Source organism: Rhipicephalus sanguineus, chromosome 1, assembly GCF_013339695.2.
Source record: "Rhipicephalus sanguineus isolate Rsan-2018 chromosome 1, BIME_Rsan_1.4, whole genome shotgun sequence".
In the NCBI taxonomy this organism is placed as follows: domain Eukaryota; kingdom Metazoa; phylum Arthropoda; class Arachnida; order Ixodida; family Ixodidae; genus Rhipicephalus; species Rhipicephalus sanguineus.
The window spans coordinates 253,418,326-253,436,745 of NC_051176.1; the positions used below are offsets into that span (position 1 = coordinate 253,418,326).

The window sequence follows — 18,420 nt, forward strand, 5'->3', positions numbered from 1 at the left end:
TTCTTCTTTGAGCAAGTGGCCTCAGGGGAAAAGGAAAAGAGGAAGGGGGTCATTACCGTTGGCGGCGCTTTCCAAGATGGGAGGAACTGATGAAAGGTGCCAGGGAGCACGCGGCCGTTGCCCTGCCGTCGCATGCACTGCAAGAGGCCTCTTCGATAGATAGATGAAAGTTCTCGACTGTTGCGGTTTGTGATGGCTATCTTTATAGAGCAGAGCCGCGCGTTACTGCCACTGCCCTCTGAAACTGTTCTCGTGTCATCAAGAGTTATGCCCTCCTCCTTCGGGCATTTATTCTGTCCTCTCGCTTCATTTTTTGTTGAGATAAGGACGAGTTAATTCGCGTACGTTCGTTTCCCTTGCGTGCAGCGCGGTTGTGATTGTCCGTCCTGACTGTGAAAACCAACGTTTTGCTGTTAATATTTTCTACGTGCTAGTTACAGCATTATCCACGCGCTACACGTAGCTTTATGGCGACTCCTTTTTGTGCAAGTGCATATTCGGCCGAAGTATTCTGTCGCTGTTGTGCCCATAGTGCGAAACACGGACAGATTCCATCCGTGGATGATTACGGAATAGGCCCCAGAACAGCCGCATTTAGCATGCCGTTAAGCAATTTCGTTTTGCGATGTACAGAGAAAGCGTTAGTTTCTTTCGCACTCTCATCCTTGGGCGAAATCTCCATTTGACAAGGGCTTTAAACGGCAGCTGGTTACGCTCCGTAAAGATTATGCTGTGAGTGTATACGTCACTTCCATCTATCTGGTATTCGAAAACGGCTGCTTCGAAAGGGGCTGCTAAGCAGGATCTAGATTTATTGGCCAGCAGGGCACGCGCCTGCCAGTGAAGATAAATTACGAATGATAGCCGCGCATAGACATCATAGCCGCGCATTGAATTGCTGCATTAAGACAAAGAGGTACTACATACTTTGAAACCTGTCACCTTCGAGGTAGGCAAGAGTTGTGCTTTTTCCGGAGGCACTTGCTAGCTCACTTTCAAACCTTGTGTATTTTTGTTTGCAGTTGACAATAATAATTTGTTTTCATACGATTTTGTGGTGCGGGTTTTCATCCGCAGGCACGAGCTGTGTTCTTATTCCACTTCAAGTTCTTTACTTCCGTGTTCAAGGGTGTGCATGTGTTATATATGTGCGTGAGAGAGGGAGAAGTCTGGTGTGCCACGCCTGGATCCCAGAGAGACCAGGCACCCGCCTGTCTGGCGACCGCTCGCTCTTCCATGTCTAGCGCGCAGCTATTCTCACAACTGAAGTCACGGATCGGCTCCGTGCCTGGACGCATGCAGGGACCGCCAATCAGGCGTCTCCGGGGTTCGCATAGTAGGCGGGGTCCCCGTTCATGCGTTCCCGCGAACCTGACCCCTGCAAGCGACGCTGCTTTTGTTGAAGGCCGTATGCGAGTTCGGTGGGAACAGGCAAGGTCTCTGGCTAGTGTAACTTTAGCGCTGTCCCCGCTGCATTGCAGTGGGACCACGGTTTCGTTTTACTTGTTTAGCATCGTCTGCATTTCCACCTTTTCGTTTTATTTGCGGTCGTAAAAGAATTGGGAGAGTTCCATGGGTGGTTTTGTCTGCTCCAGACGACGCATCTCGTGTTCGTGCTTCATTCTTCCACGCAGGACACCCCGCACCGTTCACGCTCTCTCTCTCCTCTTCGTAGCAGTCGGATGATCAAAAAGAGCGCATTGAGGTGGGGGAGGGCCAGACGGGGAAGGGTGGCAACCGGTGCGTGGCGTTCCGTTGCACTTCCCGTGCGGCTCAGCGTATGTGCGTGTGCGAATCCAAGCTCGCAAAACGACGTTGTGTTTCAAAATGAGAAGCATTTTTTTTAGCGAAATAAATTCACTTTGACCGTTTCTACCTACATCTATCTAGCCGCCTACATGTGGATGCTCTCATGGTCGCCTCCTTGGTATATACCAAATTGGCATAGGAGGACATGAGTGCATGACGAACGCTATCAACAGGTTATGATCTGAATAACATGACATGCCAGTCGCGTACGTCAGGAGAGGACACCCTTTCCCACAGTCACGTGTGGCGCATACCCGCATACCACGGCCCATGGAATGCGGGTATGCGCCACAAGTTATTCAAAGTGTATGTCAACACAGGAACGGTAAGAATAGAATTTGGAAATCTTGACGCGATTGCGTTAAGGGACCATATCGCAGAAATCCCGGCGTCGGCGGCATTGTCGATGAACGAAAAAAAAAAAAAAAAAAAACAACCCTATAGACTCAAAGAATGAAAATCACAGTTCGAGCCGGATTCGAACCCGTGCATTCTGCGTGGCAGTCAAGTGTTCTACGAGAGAGCCACATCAGGGCTTCGAACTGCATTGAAAAAAAAAAAAAAAAGACTCTGTACAGCGTCATATCGGGGCGACGTCAGTTGTGGTTGCATTGTTGCAGTGCAATAAACATTACATTGTACTCCTGTGACTCGGCAAGCTGTAGTCAAGAGTTGCTCGACCCAGCAGGAGTACGCCGAGGACTGCTATTTATCATACGCACATTATCGCACCGTAGCCGGGAGGGGGGGGGGGGTTCAACCCCCCCCCCCCCGGAATGTTTGTTTCCATGTGTATACACTCGCGCGCATACAAACGCACGAACGCACGCACGCACGCACATAAGGAGTGGTTAATCCCCACCCCCCAAAAAAATAAATAAAAAAAAACATATATTCTGTCTACGCCCACGGTACGGACCTCACATCAGACCATAAGCTACTACTTTAGGCGCCAATGTAGTCGACGTTCCTGGTAAGTCCACAATAAGGGCACAAATACAAAAAGTATGCAAAGACGTCGATCCAGCTCGTAACGCCTGGTTCAATGCAAAAAAAAAAAAAAATGCTGCGTAGGCAGCTCCTCGCTGACTGCTTTGCATGCAATCTACTCCCACAATCTGTGGGATCTGTCGGAATTTTTTGCTATGTTTTTATCTATAGAAACAGGTTAATAATTATAGCAGGTTACGTACCCATAAAGAACGTCTATAGCGGTAGTCATCGTAAAACCGTATATCGGTGAGTCATCGAGCTTACACAGAACTGGAAGTACGTATACCCTGCACGGGCGTATGGGGAAGCACTCCTGGCATGCGGAACTACTTCTGGAATAGGTTTTCCGCAGTATTTGACTGCTTAACGGTTGTAGATGCGTACAAACATCTATATTGCCACAAAATGGTAACCGAGGTTATGCTTCGCCCTTGGTCACCTTGCGGGCCCGGCCTTTATGGCTATCTTTCTCACTGTTATACTTAATCATTCGGCGTCTTTTAATGGTCTCTGAACTCTTCAAGAAGTAACAGTTCCTCAGAATCCATCACACTGCCGCTGTTGAGTACGCCGAGTACCTCACTTTGTATACGGCCCCAAGTTAGAGGATTCGCTCAAGAGATTCAAGGCACGCACAGATTCAGAACTGCGTCTTTGTCGCGTTGTTCCGTTTGTTACTGTTTGTGCTGATTCACAATGTTGGTCACCCCGGCTTCGCATACGCTCGAGAAGTCGCCATGCGAAGCCGGGGTGACCTGGCTTCGCATGGTGACTCTTCTCTTTGATTCGTTATTTGATAGAAAGCGACGACAGGTGATACGAGAGAGTTGGCAGAACGAGGCTAACCGCCTATCAGGCTAAGCTGAACGTTCTGTAACGACGATATTCTTAGAGAGTTTCACTGAAGCCGACTTGACATGTTCCGTAAGCATTTTATGTCTGAAAGTTGAACATCAGCTGCACTATAGCATTATTTACAGCGTATGACTGTCTATACTTTATTCTAACGGGATAACCAGTGCAGCATTATGCGCTGGCTGGATGCTACACAGATGCTACAGCTTGCCGAGTCACAGGAGTACAATGTAATGTTTATTACACCGCAACAATGCAACCACAACTGACGTCGCCCCGATATGACGCTGTACAGAGTCTTTATTTTTTTTTTTCAATGCAGTTCGAAGCCCTGATATGGCTCTCTCGTAGAACACTTGACTGCCACGCAGAATGCATGGGTTCGAATCCGGCTCGAACTGTGATTTTCATTCTTTGCGTCTATAGGGTTGTTTTTTGTTTTTTTTTTTTCGTTCATCGACAATGCCGCCGACGCCGGGTTTTCTGCGATATGGTCCCTTAACGCAATCGCGTCAAGATTTCCAAATTCTATTCTACTGAATTCTGGTGGGTGCAGCTTCTGCTACAACTTCGGTCGAGGTCTTCGCCGAGAAAGGACGCAACGCAAGCCGACGCTGGTGGTTACCATGTTCTGGCTGGATGATGTTGTTGGACCTTTGCACGCAGAATCTCCGCCAATCTGTGAACGGCACTGACAATACTCGCCGCTATAAACTTGTATGGACCTTAATTTCACATCCAGAGATAAGACGATTCATCGTATATATAGTCTTTTTTCCCCCGTTCTTTCCTGTGACCAATTAATCATGAAACCTCCGTTGTCTATTGCGTTTACGCACTGGATTCATGGTTATACATCAAAGCGCTTCTCTCATTTTTATAGGGGAAGCTCGCGCAGAAATGACCGTACTCGTTTTATTAGGACTTTCCCGTGTGTGAAGCAGCGTGTGTTCGTATAGCGACTTCTTTCTAAGCAGCACCGTCGACTCGATTGACGCCGCATGTCTGAGTGCTGCGCATTTATTTTGACCACCTGTCGTTGTATACAACGTGCACAAAGCCCTCGGCGTATTCTTTTATGCCTCACTAACGTCGTATCGAGGTGTGGTTTACTCAGCGGACAGGAACTAAACGCGACCAAGTGTTCGGAATATAGCGGGGCGGCTTGGCTGTGGAGGCTGCTGCGACATGCCTTCTTTCTTCTTCTCTAATGGTTATTAGGCGGTCGATTGTGCGTTAGCAAAAGCATGCGGCACGCATTTACTGCGCTCGTAAGTGGCATAACTGTTTCCTGGCGCAGCCGCCGCCCAAGCCCGCTTCCTTCGCCCTTTTCATTGCAGTCCAACGGTTTTGCTTTGGCTCCGGTTACCTCGGCCGTTGCGTGCTTCGTCCGTGACGGCTGCTGCCGCGAGGATATCGCGTGCGGGCCGTTGCCGTTTCTGTTTAAAAGCAGGCTGTGTGTGTCCCTCCTGTGCAGGGTTTATATGGAGCCCTATCCTTGAGCGTCATCATTCATTCTTTACGTTTCTCTGCTGCGCCCCTTTTAGGACCTTGTTAGGCACCGCGCGCTTACGCGCGGTCTAATGGCTGACCTAGGAACGAGTCTATCTCGCTCATTTATCGGGTCCGGTTTCCGGTTAACCAACGAGGCTGCTCATACGCCACCGTAATTTTCTCTTTGCGCGGTATAGCGGGCCTCGCGCAGGCAGGCCTCTTTATGTCATTCGAGGCCTTCTTGAGTCGGTATTGCTGGCGCGAGCTTTTTTTGCTTCTGCGCTTACAATGTGATGCCATAAGTTGTTGCGCTGGTCGTTTCGAGTCACGGAACGCCACGAGGACGTTTTCCTACTCCGCCAAAGAATGAAGTGCGCGCTGAGAATGCAGCTGTCTTGGCCTGAACGGCCTTGATTGTTGTGTTCGATGTGGTTTTCTTGCAACCTGTCCTGGTGTTTAGGCTTGGAATCCGGTGCATCCGATCAGCGCCATTGTTAGTTTTGTGAGTGAATGAAGGAAACGTTTTTTGCGTATCTGTACTAAATAAAATATATTTTAGCTGTGCCGTAGAAGTGACCCGGTTGTGTGCATGTCGGCGTGCTTGTTGCAAAGAGAAACTGAGTTGAACGTACAGGGAGACAAAAAAAAAAAGCAAGCGAAGAAAAATTAAACCTAACCCCAACGTAAACACGTTAGCACTTGTGTCCGAGTGCTACGACTGCACGCTCTCGCGCGACCCAATTTCGTCGTCCTTTTAGCGCTTTGAAACACCTGTGGCAAGATTTACTGGCGGCCCTTTTGAGCGCCTTTTCTGAGTGCAACGTTGCCTCTGTCTCGTTTCCCGCAGAAAGCGCGCCCGGAGTCCGGAGCGTGCTGCGACAGCGGCTGCCCCGGCTGCCTGCAGGTCCACCAGGCGTGGCCGCTCTGCTTCAGCCGTCGGGTGGCGATCCAGCTGTGTGAGCTCGACTCGTCGGTGCTTCGACCCGGCGACTTTTACTTGGCAGCCGCCGTGGGTCCCGAGGACCGAGGCCCCGGTCCGGCGAGGCTGGTGCTCAAATACCGCGACGACTTGGGCCACCTGTGCAGCAGGAGAATCGATGCGCACGACCTCGGGCGGCTCCTGGCCATGGACTGGACGGCCCCGGGACAGGAGACGGACGAGCAGCTGGTGACTCTGCTCAAGCACCTGCTCGTCTCCGTCGAGCGGGGGCTGGAGAGAATCGAGTGGGACTCTCTGCTGGCGGCCAACAAGAACTGGGTCTGCGGACACCGCCTCGAGAACTGCCCCTGCAAGATCCACGCTTCGCCGCAACAGCAGCAACCCGAGGACGCGAACGACAGTGAAGGCCCGACTGGCTACGACGAATCTGCCAAGGACCAAGCGACGGGCGGCTTTTGCCCATGTTCCAAGAGCAGCAGCGGCGGCTCTAGCGTCGACTCCGCCAGCCGTAGGACGAGCGCGTCCTCCGGAGTTGATCCCGGACCATCGTCGAGCGACGACTCTTCGTCCAGGGAAGGCTCCTGGGCTGGAATGCTGCTTCCAGGTGAGTTAGGTAAACGAATTCCCTCCTTTATTTGGTGATGCTCCAAGACTTCATCAAAACGCAATCGATGAAATATCGGTCTCGTTTTGATGTGCGAACATTTGTGAATGCTTTACTGGAGAGGGCTCCTACAGCCGCGCTTGCAAGCGTCTAAATGTCGAGGTTATTAATATCATCTATTTCGTTATTGCTCGTCTGTAAAGGCAGAGAAAATGTCCAGAGTGTGGAGGAGTGAAGAGAAAACAATACAAAAATATTACTTGACGTATTCATCGCTTAACAACAGCGGAGGTTATGCTGAGAACGCTCACGTGCAGTGACATCGAGGCCGACTTTAGCTTTTTTTGATGCAGCCTATCGTTGGGAACGAGTGCGAATAAACTCATTCTAATTAAATTTATACGCTCGAAGTTTTTAGGCGTATCTCTGTGGTTCCAATTAGAGCGGTCTAGATAGCAGTGCTTCTGCGATCTTGTTTTGCGGAATGTATGTTCTGCTGTCGGGAATAGAAAGTGGATAACACGCGTGGTACTCGCAGATGTCTCGAAACATTCTATACTTTGCATGTTGCGTATTGTGGCTGCTGCATGCACTAAAGAACATATCGTTTTATTTGTCACCATTCCCATCTGGAGTAGCATACCGGGCGGCCGGCCCGTGGTGCAGACCCTTCCAGGATTCATTGCAGAGCACCACATTTTCTCTCATCTGCGAAGCTGTTTAAAGCCGTGCCGCCGGGATAACTAGCTATGCCGTTTTGCTGCTAAGCACGACGTCGGTGGTTCGATTACCGCCCGCGGCGGGTCATTTTGATGGAGGAGGAGTCTGAAAGCGATCGCGTACTAGATTTAGGTTTAAATACACCGTCTTCCATACCATAGCCCGTGTGGTGCTTTGGGAGTTTTAAACCTCATAATTTAATTTTGATTGCCTGTGCTAATGTGGTGTAAATTATTCACGTGTAAAGGTAAATGTATTGCCTGTGCTTCACTTCACCGTATTGAGTTCAGCTGGCACACTCGCTTTCTGCACTCACTTTAATCCGAACTACAGCCAGATATAGGAGCTTTTTTTTTTTTTTAATCCTCTCGTTGTCTTTCGTCGTTTTTGTGAGATGGCGCACAAGAAGGCAAAGGGCAGGACGTGCCTTCGCGTTTATTTTCGGGCAGTGCGAATATATAATATGGCTTTAGCTAGTAGCGTTCGGTGGCGCGCTTTTTTATAGAAGCGATATTGGCAGCAATCATGTTCAATACAGGAACTGTACCTATCTAAAAAAAGAGTATACCAAGCTGCTACTTGGTCGACATATAGTGGCACGTGCATACCGACTGAGTCTATTCTTCGTCGATAAGTTTAGAGCTGTATGCAGGTCAACCGTTTTTGCGCAGGCGCTCGTGTGATCCCCGCGGCTATATGACCCGTTCTCATAAACATCGGCCCTTTATGACCGCTCTGGTTCTGCACCGGCGCCAGCAAAAGGGCGAGACAGCGCACTGCACTGCAGAGACATTTTTATTGTCGAAGCGGGCGCCACTTTGATCTTTCTTTTTACGAGTTTATCAGCGACGTAATCTCGATATCGTGCGCGCTTTCTCGAGCGCAGGCCCTGTCCTCGATGTTCGCACGCACAGCGGGTGTATTCTGGCCGGTTGTTGCACCACGGGACAAGCGTTCCTTTGTAGTGCTGTGCTGCCACGGCTGCAGCGCTGACCTCCTATTGCTTAAGATAGTGGCGGAAAGTTGAGGAGTGGAAAAATCTACAAGTTAGACTGAATATAATGTAGCGATTTCTTTCGCTCGTTTCTATTGCTTTCTTATCATCCATTGGCCGCTTACGACCGCCCTGGCGATACCATACAGGCAGGCAAAGCACCGCTCGTTCGACTGACGAAAAAAAAAATTATTACGTTGCCAGGAGCCTTAGTTCCTCTTTGAAAGATCTTAGCATGGGCGTAGCATCGTTCCAGTTAAGTTTTATTTTATATTGTCATTTTGTCGGGCGCGCCGACATTTGTGCCATGATGTCTTTGTGAATTCGGCAAAGGAAGGAGCCGCCTATACATAGATGGCTGGCAAGAGGCCTATATATACATATACCGTTCTCTTATACCGTGTTTGCGCATATAGTTCTTCCCACTTGCCTCCATTATATACATGCCATATAGCGCGTTCTTGCGAACGATATATTGTCACGGAGCAGCGGCGCTCTCACACTTCGACGCTGAAAACAGTGTTGAATGCGATTTTTCGTTGTCAGAGGCCCGTTTTCCTTTCGTGAGTTGAGAAGGTCTCAAAGAAACAACAAAAAAGTCGCATAACGGTTTCTGGACGTAACTCGTTGATCCCTCGACTTATTGCCTTTACCTTTCTTCCCGCGTGTGCGTGCGTCACATGAAAGTGCCATAAGCTGTCTGGGATGTTTACAGGAAAAGGAAAGCCCTCAAAGCGCTGTCGCTGTCTTTTATTAATTTTTTTTCGAGCCCTAGCTATAGGTAGACGACGCCTGCTCAGAATTTATGGCAGCTCTTACAAATGCATTTTGTGACGAGAAAAAAAAAAAGAAGAAGAAGCTAACTACTTAAGTGTAGAAATTCCGAGCAAAATATTACCAGGAGAAAGCTTGGCGCCGCGTCGTACTTGCGGTTCCCTTTCGTCCTCCTTCCTCCTTCCTTTTTTTTTTTTTTTACGCTTATTCCTCGTTGACTCTGTACGGTGTCGTATAAATATTCAAGCCTCGCGCTGCAAGCAGCCGTGAACGGTTGAACACTCGCCCTGCGAGCACGGGCGACACATTATTACGGCTTCTGGCTTTTCTCCACCGCGCGCGGACAGCCGGCTTTCATTTCGCCTCTGTAGGAAACCGGCGTCGCTTTGCCAAACCGTGAGCGGGTGGATGGCCGCTCAGTTGGTGGAACTTCTTTTTCTTCGCAGCCCCGAAAATTGCCCAGGAAAATAATACTAATAATAAAGCCGCTTGCTTTCCCTCCTCATGCGTCGAGAAGTATGAAACTCATTCCAACCTATAACAGTAACGCAATTCTCGCCAGTTTCGGGAAACGCGCGGTCTCCGCTCTGCCCGGCCACGGCCAAACACGCGGAACGCTACGCTGCTCGGAACAATTGTAGCGAGGTCGGGACGCACCACCATTGTGTATGAATTTCTGTAGCGCAGGAAAGCAGCCTTGGAAGGTTTTGCAACTTCTCTATGGAGTAGTTATTGTGAAATGTAATGAAGAGAAAATAATAGTCCATTGCGCAGACAGTGATGATAAAATATCTTACGAAAAAATTCTTAAACGAAAGATCTTACGCCGAGATGAGAAAGGTGGCAAGTTTAGGCTGAATTTCATTGCAGTTAAGCTAACATTACGGCCTAGTCAGTCAAATAACAGCATCGCAGTTAAGTGCGTTCACATTGTCTTTGCGGCTTTTCTGAAAAACCTAAACTTGAGTTGTTTAAGTACCTAGTTGCCAGCTTTCGCTGAAACACTCTCTCGATAGCGAACTGGCCACAAATGGCCTCTATTAGCACTCTACATGTGCACGTGCACCCACACGTCCCGCCATGTGAACCCCTTCATGATGGTACCTTAGTTATATTAATAATATTTTAATACCCCGAGAGTCCTAAAACTGTGATAAAGTAGAGCAAACGGATAAATTTCGCTGCAGCGAGGACTTTCGGCCGTCGCTTTGGTCCTGAGTCACACCAGTTTCGCACCACAGTATGGGCATGCCAACTTACGCCCAAGTACTGGGTCTACATTATTTCGGTTGGCGTTGCGTGAGCAAACTATACAAGCGTGATTTAGGGCCACATCGTCAACCAATAAGTTCAGTCACATGCTTACGTAATAGTGTGCGTCCGCTATTACCGAATGCGTGCGAGTTAGTGCAATGATGGGTTCAACATGGCTGCATCTGTGCATAGAGCGAAACTCATCGCGCATGTATTCTCAGTTTCTGCATAGGAAGTCGTATTTATGTTAATTTTTATCGTTATTTTTTAAAGGGACACTAAAGAGAAACAATTAATTGGTGTAGATTGATAAAGTGTGCTCGGAGAACTCTTGTGTAGTTTATTTTACCACCGTAGGTTTATTATTAGAGGAGAAAACCAAGTTCAAAGTTTCATTTTTAAATTTCGCGCCGAACTTTGTAATTCGTGACGTAAAGGATTTCAAAGAGCATTTAACATATTTTGGCGCCAATGGCTCGACGAAATTTCTACAAACTCGTTATTTCAAGTCTCTGGCCCCCTCAGAGGACAATGTACTTCGATTTAACCGATTAGGAACTACGTAGGCCCAAGCAGGCGCCGTCAAAACTATGTGACGTCACGGCAAGTGGTGCGGGAATTCCAAGGTGGCGTCGCCACCTGTATTTTCTTTTTGCGCGTTTTCTCGCTTAAGAGTCTTCTCGCAGCAAGCGTGGTGTATTTGGTATCGTGGAAGACTACTTTACTAATGCGAGAAAAATAGTTTTGCTCTTTAGTGTCCCTTTAATGTTTGTCAGACAGCTTGCTTGTATCAAGGGCCGCGTTTCACGTGTCTCTTATATTAGGGCTTCGTGAGCTTGTTATTGTGCCTACAAAGTGTAGCAGACAGTGAGATGCCGGTCATTCACTCTGTAGCGCTTCTTCTTCTTTTTTTTTTTTTTTCAAGAGCAGCTGCTGACACCGTTTCGGAGACAGGTGCGGCGGACGACTGAAGCTTACGTGGCCTTTTAAGTATACGCCGTCACGTTCGGCTGTATAGTAAAAGATTCTGTGCCGTTGGATAGGGCGAGAAGTAGTAGTGGCCCTGCCTGTGCAGCGAGCTATGAATATGCGCACTCACTTTGTGGAGAGAGAGTAATTTATCTCCCGTACAGGTGGCGCTGTACGCAAACTGCGACAAACGTGTGTGCATTCGTGATTGGACAGTGTTGTCGCATGAAACAGCAAACGCCTTTTTTTTTTTTTTTTTTGGCTGCAGAACTTATAGAAATGGAGTAGCTGAGGTAATATAGACCTCAACCTCGCCACAGCAAGCCAGTTAAAACAGAACAGAACAGCAAGCGCCCTGTGTCGACACCCCTAAAGAAAGAAAGAAAGAAAGAAAGAAAGAAAGAAAGAAAGAAAGAAAGAAAGAAAGAAAGAAAGAAAGAAAGAAAGAAAGAAAGAGAGAAAGAAAGAAAAATCACCGTCCAGTAGCACCGATAAGATAAACAGTACATTTCTAAGCGCGCGCGCACACACCCGCACGTATACGCACACACTCGCGTGCGCACACACGTTTGCATAGTCTTTCATCGTTCTAAACTGCATTTTTTTCTGCAGGCACTTGAATATGCGACCGGTGAAAGTAATACAAATGCACAAGAGTGGAGTAACTCTTGGTCCTCGTAACTATCGTCCTGTTTCTCTCATATCCTTGCCATGCAAAACTATAGAGCGTATTATATTTTCCCACGTATATAACAAATTTTCCAGAATGTATAAAGTTAATAACATCAACGCAACGCGGTTGTCACAAGGAATTTTCACGTGAAATTGCGCGACTAATCTTCACTAATGACTTGCATTGTCGAATTATAACAGGTTGCGTATTTGTTGATCTTGATTTCTTTGAAGCGCTCGATAAAGTTAGTCTCATGCATTACGAGAGTGTATTTCTTCAACTTAGCTACCTTAATCTCGACGCTAATGTCTCTCCTAACCATGTTGACTTTGTTTCTGCTAATAACTTTGGCTTATCGATTTAGCTTCTTCTCTCAAGATCTCTACAGCGCTCGTTATTTGAATGGTTATTATTTTCGAACTTCATTACTTAGGTAACATTTTTTTCAAAACTGTTTTTTCGATGACGACCGCGCGATATACAGGAATGTAACTGATGACGATAGCATTGCTTCTGCTCAGCGCGAATTGAATAACCCGTTCTCACTTGATTCCAGTCGTGGCATTAAATGCTGCAAAATGAAAATTAATGCGCGTTCCACGTTGTTCATTGAAGAGACACTAAAGAGAAAAAAAAAACGATTGCGTCACTTCCGCACCGTTTGTCGGAAGCCATGATATGGACGACCAGAGGAGCGGCACATGAATACTTAAACTCGATTTGACAACTCAAATTGCGCCGTTTGCAACCGAGATTCTGCAATGTCTTGATTGGTGCCAGCGAGTGCCGCTGATCAAATCTTTTTTTTTCTTCCTTTTCTCGTTTTTTTTTTTTTTCGTTTCTCGTGTCTATAAAATCAGGACAGTGGCAGGAGCGCTGTCCTATACAAAGGGGCGCACATGAAAATAGCCCTTCCTTCCTATGTCTTCACTAGACTGCTCCTGCTCGCATCAGATGCATAAGTTGGCTTTCGCGGCGCTTCCTCTGTTCGCTGATAATGACACCGGGTATTTCGCTCTTCCACTGTGCTCCATTGAACCGAACTATCATATATACGAGTACGCGTGCGTCCAGTTAAGATAGCACGTCCCACTCGTGCCTCTGTGTATGGGATCCTTTCTCGGTGAAAATGATGACGCGCGATTCGTTTCAACTTTCTCCCAGAGTAAAAAGAAAAGAGAGAAGGGGCCGCTCATGAATAGCACCTGTTTGGGAGTCTTTGCACATTCTTCCTCTTAGTTCCGTATCATTAATCACTGAAGTTGGCGTTCAGTAGGTCCTTGACTGGCGTGGCGCAACGTGATCGTTCATTTCTTTCTTGATCGATCGACGCCCCATACTGATGTGGATAAGATGATCGTCGCGAGTTCAAATAAAAAGCACGTGATTAATTGCGTTCCGACACAGTAGCACGGCTTTAATCTCCGTGCCACAAGACGCCCACTGCGCGGCGTTCGTGAGTGTCGCTATTGGCGTGCGCTTACCCTGCTTACTTTCCGGAAAACGTCGCTTTCTTCTTATTATTTTTGTCATCTCCGTGCCCGTGCGCTTTTCCTTTTTATCTTTCGGCCTCTCCTTACAACTTCTCAAGTGAAGGGTAGCAAACTGGTCGTTTATCTTCCAGCTAAACTCCCCCGGGCCTTTCGCATCTCATCTTTCCCTCTCCCCCTCTCTCCTGATAAATGGCCGGAGGTGTTGATAGCCGTTTATCGAACAGACTTGTTTGCATTACGTATAGGATTTAGTTATACGTAAAAGATCCACAAATAAATTAAAGGGAACACGATTTCTTGGGGGAGGGGGAGGGGAGTCACCGCTATATGCTTAGCTGCATTGCGCGAAAATATTAGTGCCTACTTGGACCTACGTCTTCTCCTTCTCAGCAACATCAGATTTTAAAATGTCTGTTCAGATTCCTCGAGGACATTAACGTAATTGATAAACTGTAATGTAACTTACATCACAACCATTACGCATGCACATACCACGATCATAATATTTTCTTCTCTTTTCCTGCCCTCCTCCTCCTAGGGCCTTTCTGTCCTCAATCCCCTTCCCCTATGCAGAGTAGCATGTAGGCGCCTTTATATACTCCGGCAGGATTCTCTTTTTTTATTAAAGAGCTTTCTCTCTTTCTCTATTAGAGTGCCATTGACTCCCATTGCATCAATCATAGTTGAATTACCAGCATCTATATATGATTGCGCTTGTCAAAGTGCGTTTGCTTGTGATCTCCCGCCACAGCAAAACCATGCATATATACTGTTAACGACTGCATGTGACACGTTTCCGTAACCTTAGACTTAGCGTCCTACGTCTAAAGCACCACACACTTCCGCTGTCGTAAAACCAGACAGATACAATGCTTCACCGTGTTACGTACCGTCTCGTGTTGCATTGTCTATTGAGAACAGCGCTTAAGCCGCTTCAGCACAGTTTTCGACGTGCCAGCGAGAGCGTATGCAAGGGCGGGCGATGCTTGGGAAAGTGGCGGGGGTTGGGGGAGGGGGTCCGTATTTGGCTCGTGGGTTCGGTAATTGCTCGACGCTGTGCCACTTGATGCGCGCGGCCGCATCGGCGAATAAAAACAGAAACTGAAAAAGGCTCGTAGCGCGCGCCGCTCCTGTTGTGCTTCATTATTTTCCAGCGCCCAGGCCGCTTCATCGACGGGGCCTAGCCGCGTTTTTGCCTCCGAATAATTTTGGCGTAAGCGTAAGGAAAGGCTGCGGCAATTTCGCAGTCGTTACGGGCACGCACCACCCCACTTTCACGCACCGCTCGCGGTAGGCAGGGCTAAACCAATTTTACACGACGTTGTGCACTTCAATGATGCTTGTTTGCGGCGTAATTAATGGCTTTGTATTTTTAGCCCCCGCTGTTCCCGGGCGCAATTTTCTATCTGCCTGCCCTGGTGGTGTGGCGCTTTCGAGAAAGCCTGTGCAAAGGCACCCAGCCAGCAGCTGCGCGCGTTGGAGCCGTCCACAAGTGCGCCAGCAAAGCTCAGATGGCGTGCTTGTGTGTATGTGTGTGCGCGCGCATGGCGACGGCACAGCCTTTTATAGCGCCGCATCGTTATAGCATACATGTGTCCCGAGCCTAATGCACGCGCCAATCGTCCCAGCGACGTTATCACGATGTCGTACGTTTTTTGGGGATAAAGAACTTTCATATTTTTCCTTGTTCGCGCTTGTACTTTGTGTCAACTGTGAAATGCGTCCATTGAGAATCCGTGCGGTGGGCTTTCGTGTAGGTGCTACAGAGTTTTCTCCGAAATCGTTCTTTTTCGTCGCGTAAAACGACAGACGCCCTACGAGCGAGCCAAGGTCGTCACAGCGAGGGAAAGTTTACGCGCGCATATAAAGAAGCGCGCGATGGCATACACAATCGCATCCGTCCAAATCTCTGCCAAACTCCTTTGCCCAAAAGCATCGTGCGTCCTTAAAGAAATAAAACGGCCGCGCAAGCAAAGTACGAAGACGCACAAAACGAGAAAGCAAGCTCGCGGGCGGTCCTCGCTTGCGCGATCGTCGCGCGGTTGTGTGTGTGTGTGTGTGGTGGTAGCCTTGCCGACCTGGCGTCTTCGTGGGAAGTTGGCGCACTGCTTTTGCTTATTTACGACGACGCGGGAGAGGTGCGGACGAGGCGCGGCCTGCAGGGGCGTCCGGCGTGAGTCACTGCGACCGACGCGTCGTGGACGCCTGCCAGGCTCAAAGACAAACAGAGCCGCTCGCGCAATCACACGGCGAAATGAGCAGCCGCGCGTTGTGCGTGTGTGCATACCCGCAAGAAGTGCGCTCCGGAGTCTCGCGCGCGTCGCCAATGTCGACTGAATGGCTGGCGCTGTTCAAGCGGCGACCTACATACCCGCGTATGTATACGCGCGAGCATCGCCTACGGGGCCGCGGGGCAAGCCTCCGTGATGGCAGAATCCGCGTAACGAGGTGCGTGCCCTTGGGTGGCGTTTTCGCATTCAGTTCTGCGGTGCGCACGCGACGCGCGCTTGGATCTCTCGGCGGATCCTCTTCGCCCGCAACGCGATGCGGGCACGATGCTTCCGACCCGCCTCTTCCTTAGGCTGGCCTGCGGCAGAACGACGTTTGCTGGAAAAGAGAACAAGCATGTGCTATAGGGTTATTTATTCTGTGGCACCGCGTTTCCCGTGGCATCAGTTCTCGTAAGAGCTTATACGACCTAATCTGATGAGGTATTTAATGTCGTCTGCTTGGCTTCGTTTCTAAACCTCTGAAACAAGTAAAAACAAATGTCGAATAAATAAAGGAGTGTTGAATTGCATTCTTTCGTCGATAATGAATGAAGCAGATTGTGCCGTGGCTAACGTTTCCGGAATAATGGTAGCCAGCGCTCTAATTGACCACATATCCCATCCTTCGTGTTTAATAAAGAAGTCACGGAACAGATTAAACGAGAATAATTGACGTCCATTTAATTAAAATAGCCCAGTTGAGCTAGCCGTTTTCAAAGCGTTGCGAAAAGAAATGTAAGCTGAGCAGTCACCTGCGCGATTTCGTAGCTATAGGACCATCACTGTTAATTACGCGCCAAGCCAACATGATAAGCACCCTGTATATAATGAAGCCTCAGAAACCGTCTTTCTTATTTTTTTTTTGTCAGTTGGGAGTCGGCGCCAGCGTTGTATTTTCTTTGGGCTTAATCATATTGTCCGCGTCGGTAGCTTTGCTTCCTGCCGAGAAAGTTAACGACTCAAAAGCGCCTAGTTTGCGTTTGTGATGAAAATTATACCTAGTCAATGGCAGGTTTTCGCCGGCTCTTTTATTCTGCATGTCCTTTTCGACGACAATAGTGTACCGCACAGACACATTCCGAAACATTGAACTTAGTCCACATTGCGTGTCCCTTCAGCTCCCCGTGCGGGCAATGCTTTTCACCGTATCTTTTTATGCACCTCGGGAAACAGTGTCACGTTGTTCTTGCACATTCCTTTATTTCGTTCGATGAAGAGACGAAAGCACGCTGTAGCAAAGCGGAAGTTTGAATGGGAGTTTCGCAAGCCTTGCAGAGCGGCGGGGTTCGACAGAGACCGCCGGAGCGTTTTACAACAGCGCTTAACGCCCCTCCGATGTTTTATTCGTCCAAGGCGCTCACGTATTCGAGCGAGAATTTCCTGCTTAACAGTATTGGCAATTTATACGGCGCACGTAGCGGCGTCCCGCGGAGCTCTCACCTTCCCATGCAGGGCGCGCTGAAAGCGAGGTGGTCTTGGCGACCGTTGTGCGGCAGAATCGGCGGCGCGGGGTGCGCTGGATAAGCAAAACAGCGCCGAGAGGAAAAGGAGCCGCGCGGGCCGAGAAAATTGTAGCACCGTCCTTCCAGCTCACCGGCGCTTGCAGCCTCGCACGCGATTACGTGCTTTCGCGTAGACAAGCGTGTGGCCGGCGCGCTTTCTCGGTAATCTCGAGCGAGTGGGACGACGCAGTGCGCCCGCTGCATTCCCCCCGTCAAATCACGGTCGCATTTCCTGCCGCCGCCGTCGCGATCGCTTCTTTACGCCGCCCGTCTCGCTTCTTTGTTTTCTTCTCTCCGCGTCCCTTTCTCCGTTCGCGCGGCCCACGCACAATTATCGGAGCGCTTGTATTCTCGTGGATCTAGGTTAACCTGGCGATCTATTGCTTTGCGAGCGTGCGTTAACGGCACCCGTTAACTCCGTGCAACTCCCTCGTCGTTACGTCAACGGAGATGCGGTCCGTGTCACACGGTCTCCCTTACGTCAAGGAAGTTAAACGGAACGTTTCGCAAAGGGACATCGGCGATCTCCATTAGCGGCGGAATGGAGTACTCTCGTCCCCAGTAATCTGTAGTTACGGAAACAAACGCAAGCACAAAACAGCCGCAGTCAACACAATAATGAATTTCATTAATATTGAAAGTTATTTCACTGCATAATCCAGTCATAACCTGCGTTTAATGGAAAAAAAAAACGCGTATAAGTGCACATACTCTCCGCACCATGCCTCGCGAAAAGTCGTCGTGCCGCCATTTTGAATAAGTGTCCCCGAGTCCGTGTGCACCGTTGTGTTTACGTCTGTGCATCTCGTTTCCTTCTTATTGCGGTGCTCTTCATTCTACTTCAGCACTACCAATAGTCATAGCAGTCGAGTGACGCGGGTTTTCTTCCTTCTCCGTCGACGCCGGCACTCGAACTGGCAGTACACGCGGACTGTCGTGGGAGCCATCCGCAGCAAAGGCTTCGTGGACTGGACGTGAGAACTGTACCCAGCTGATATTGGAAAGGACAACGTGATTTGGGTGGTAGCGCAACTTCAAAGAGCTCGGCGACAACTTGCATCGTGTTTGACAATCGG

At 48.8% G+C, this 18,420-nt stretch overlaps 1 protein-coding gene across 3 annotated transcripts in view; it reads left to right on the plus strand.

Annotated features, from left to right (window-relative positions):
- LOC119377905 (puratrophin-1) overlaps window positions 1-18,420 on the plus strand; it is a 449,908-nt gene that overhangs the window by 273,880 nt on the left and 157,608 nt on the right. For 2 of the 3 annotated variants that reach the window (XM_037647199.2, XM_037647211.2), the window contains one exon: window positions 5,999-6,704. In XM_037647199.2, the coding sequence (XP_037503127.1) occupies window positions 5,999-6,704 (706 nt within the window). The remainder of the gene's footprint in view (window positions 1-5,998; window positions 6,705-18,420) is intronic. The other variant, XM_049411366.1, reaches the window with a different exon arrangement.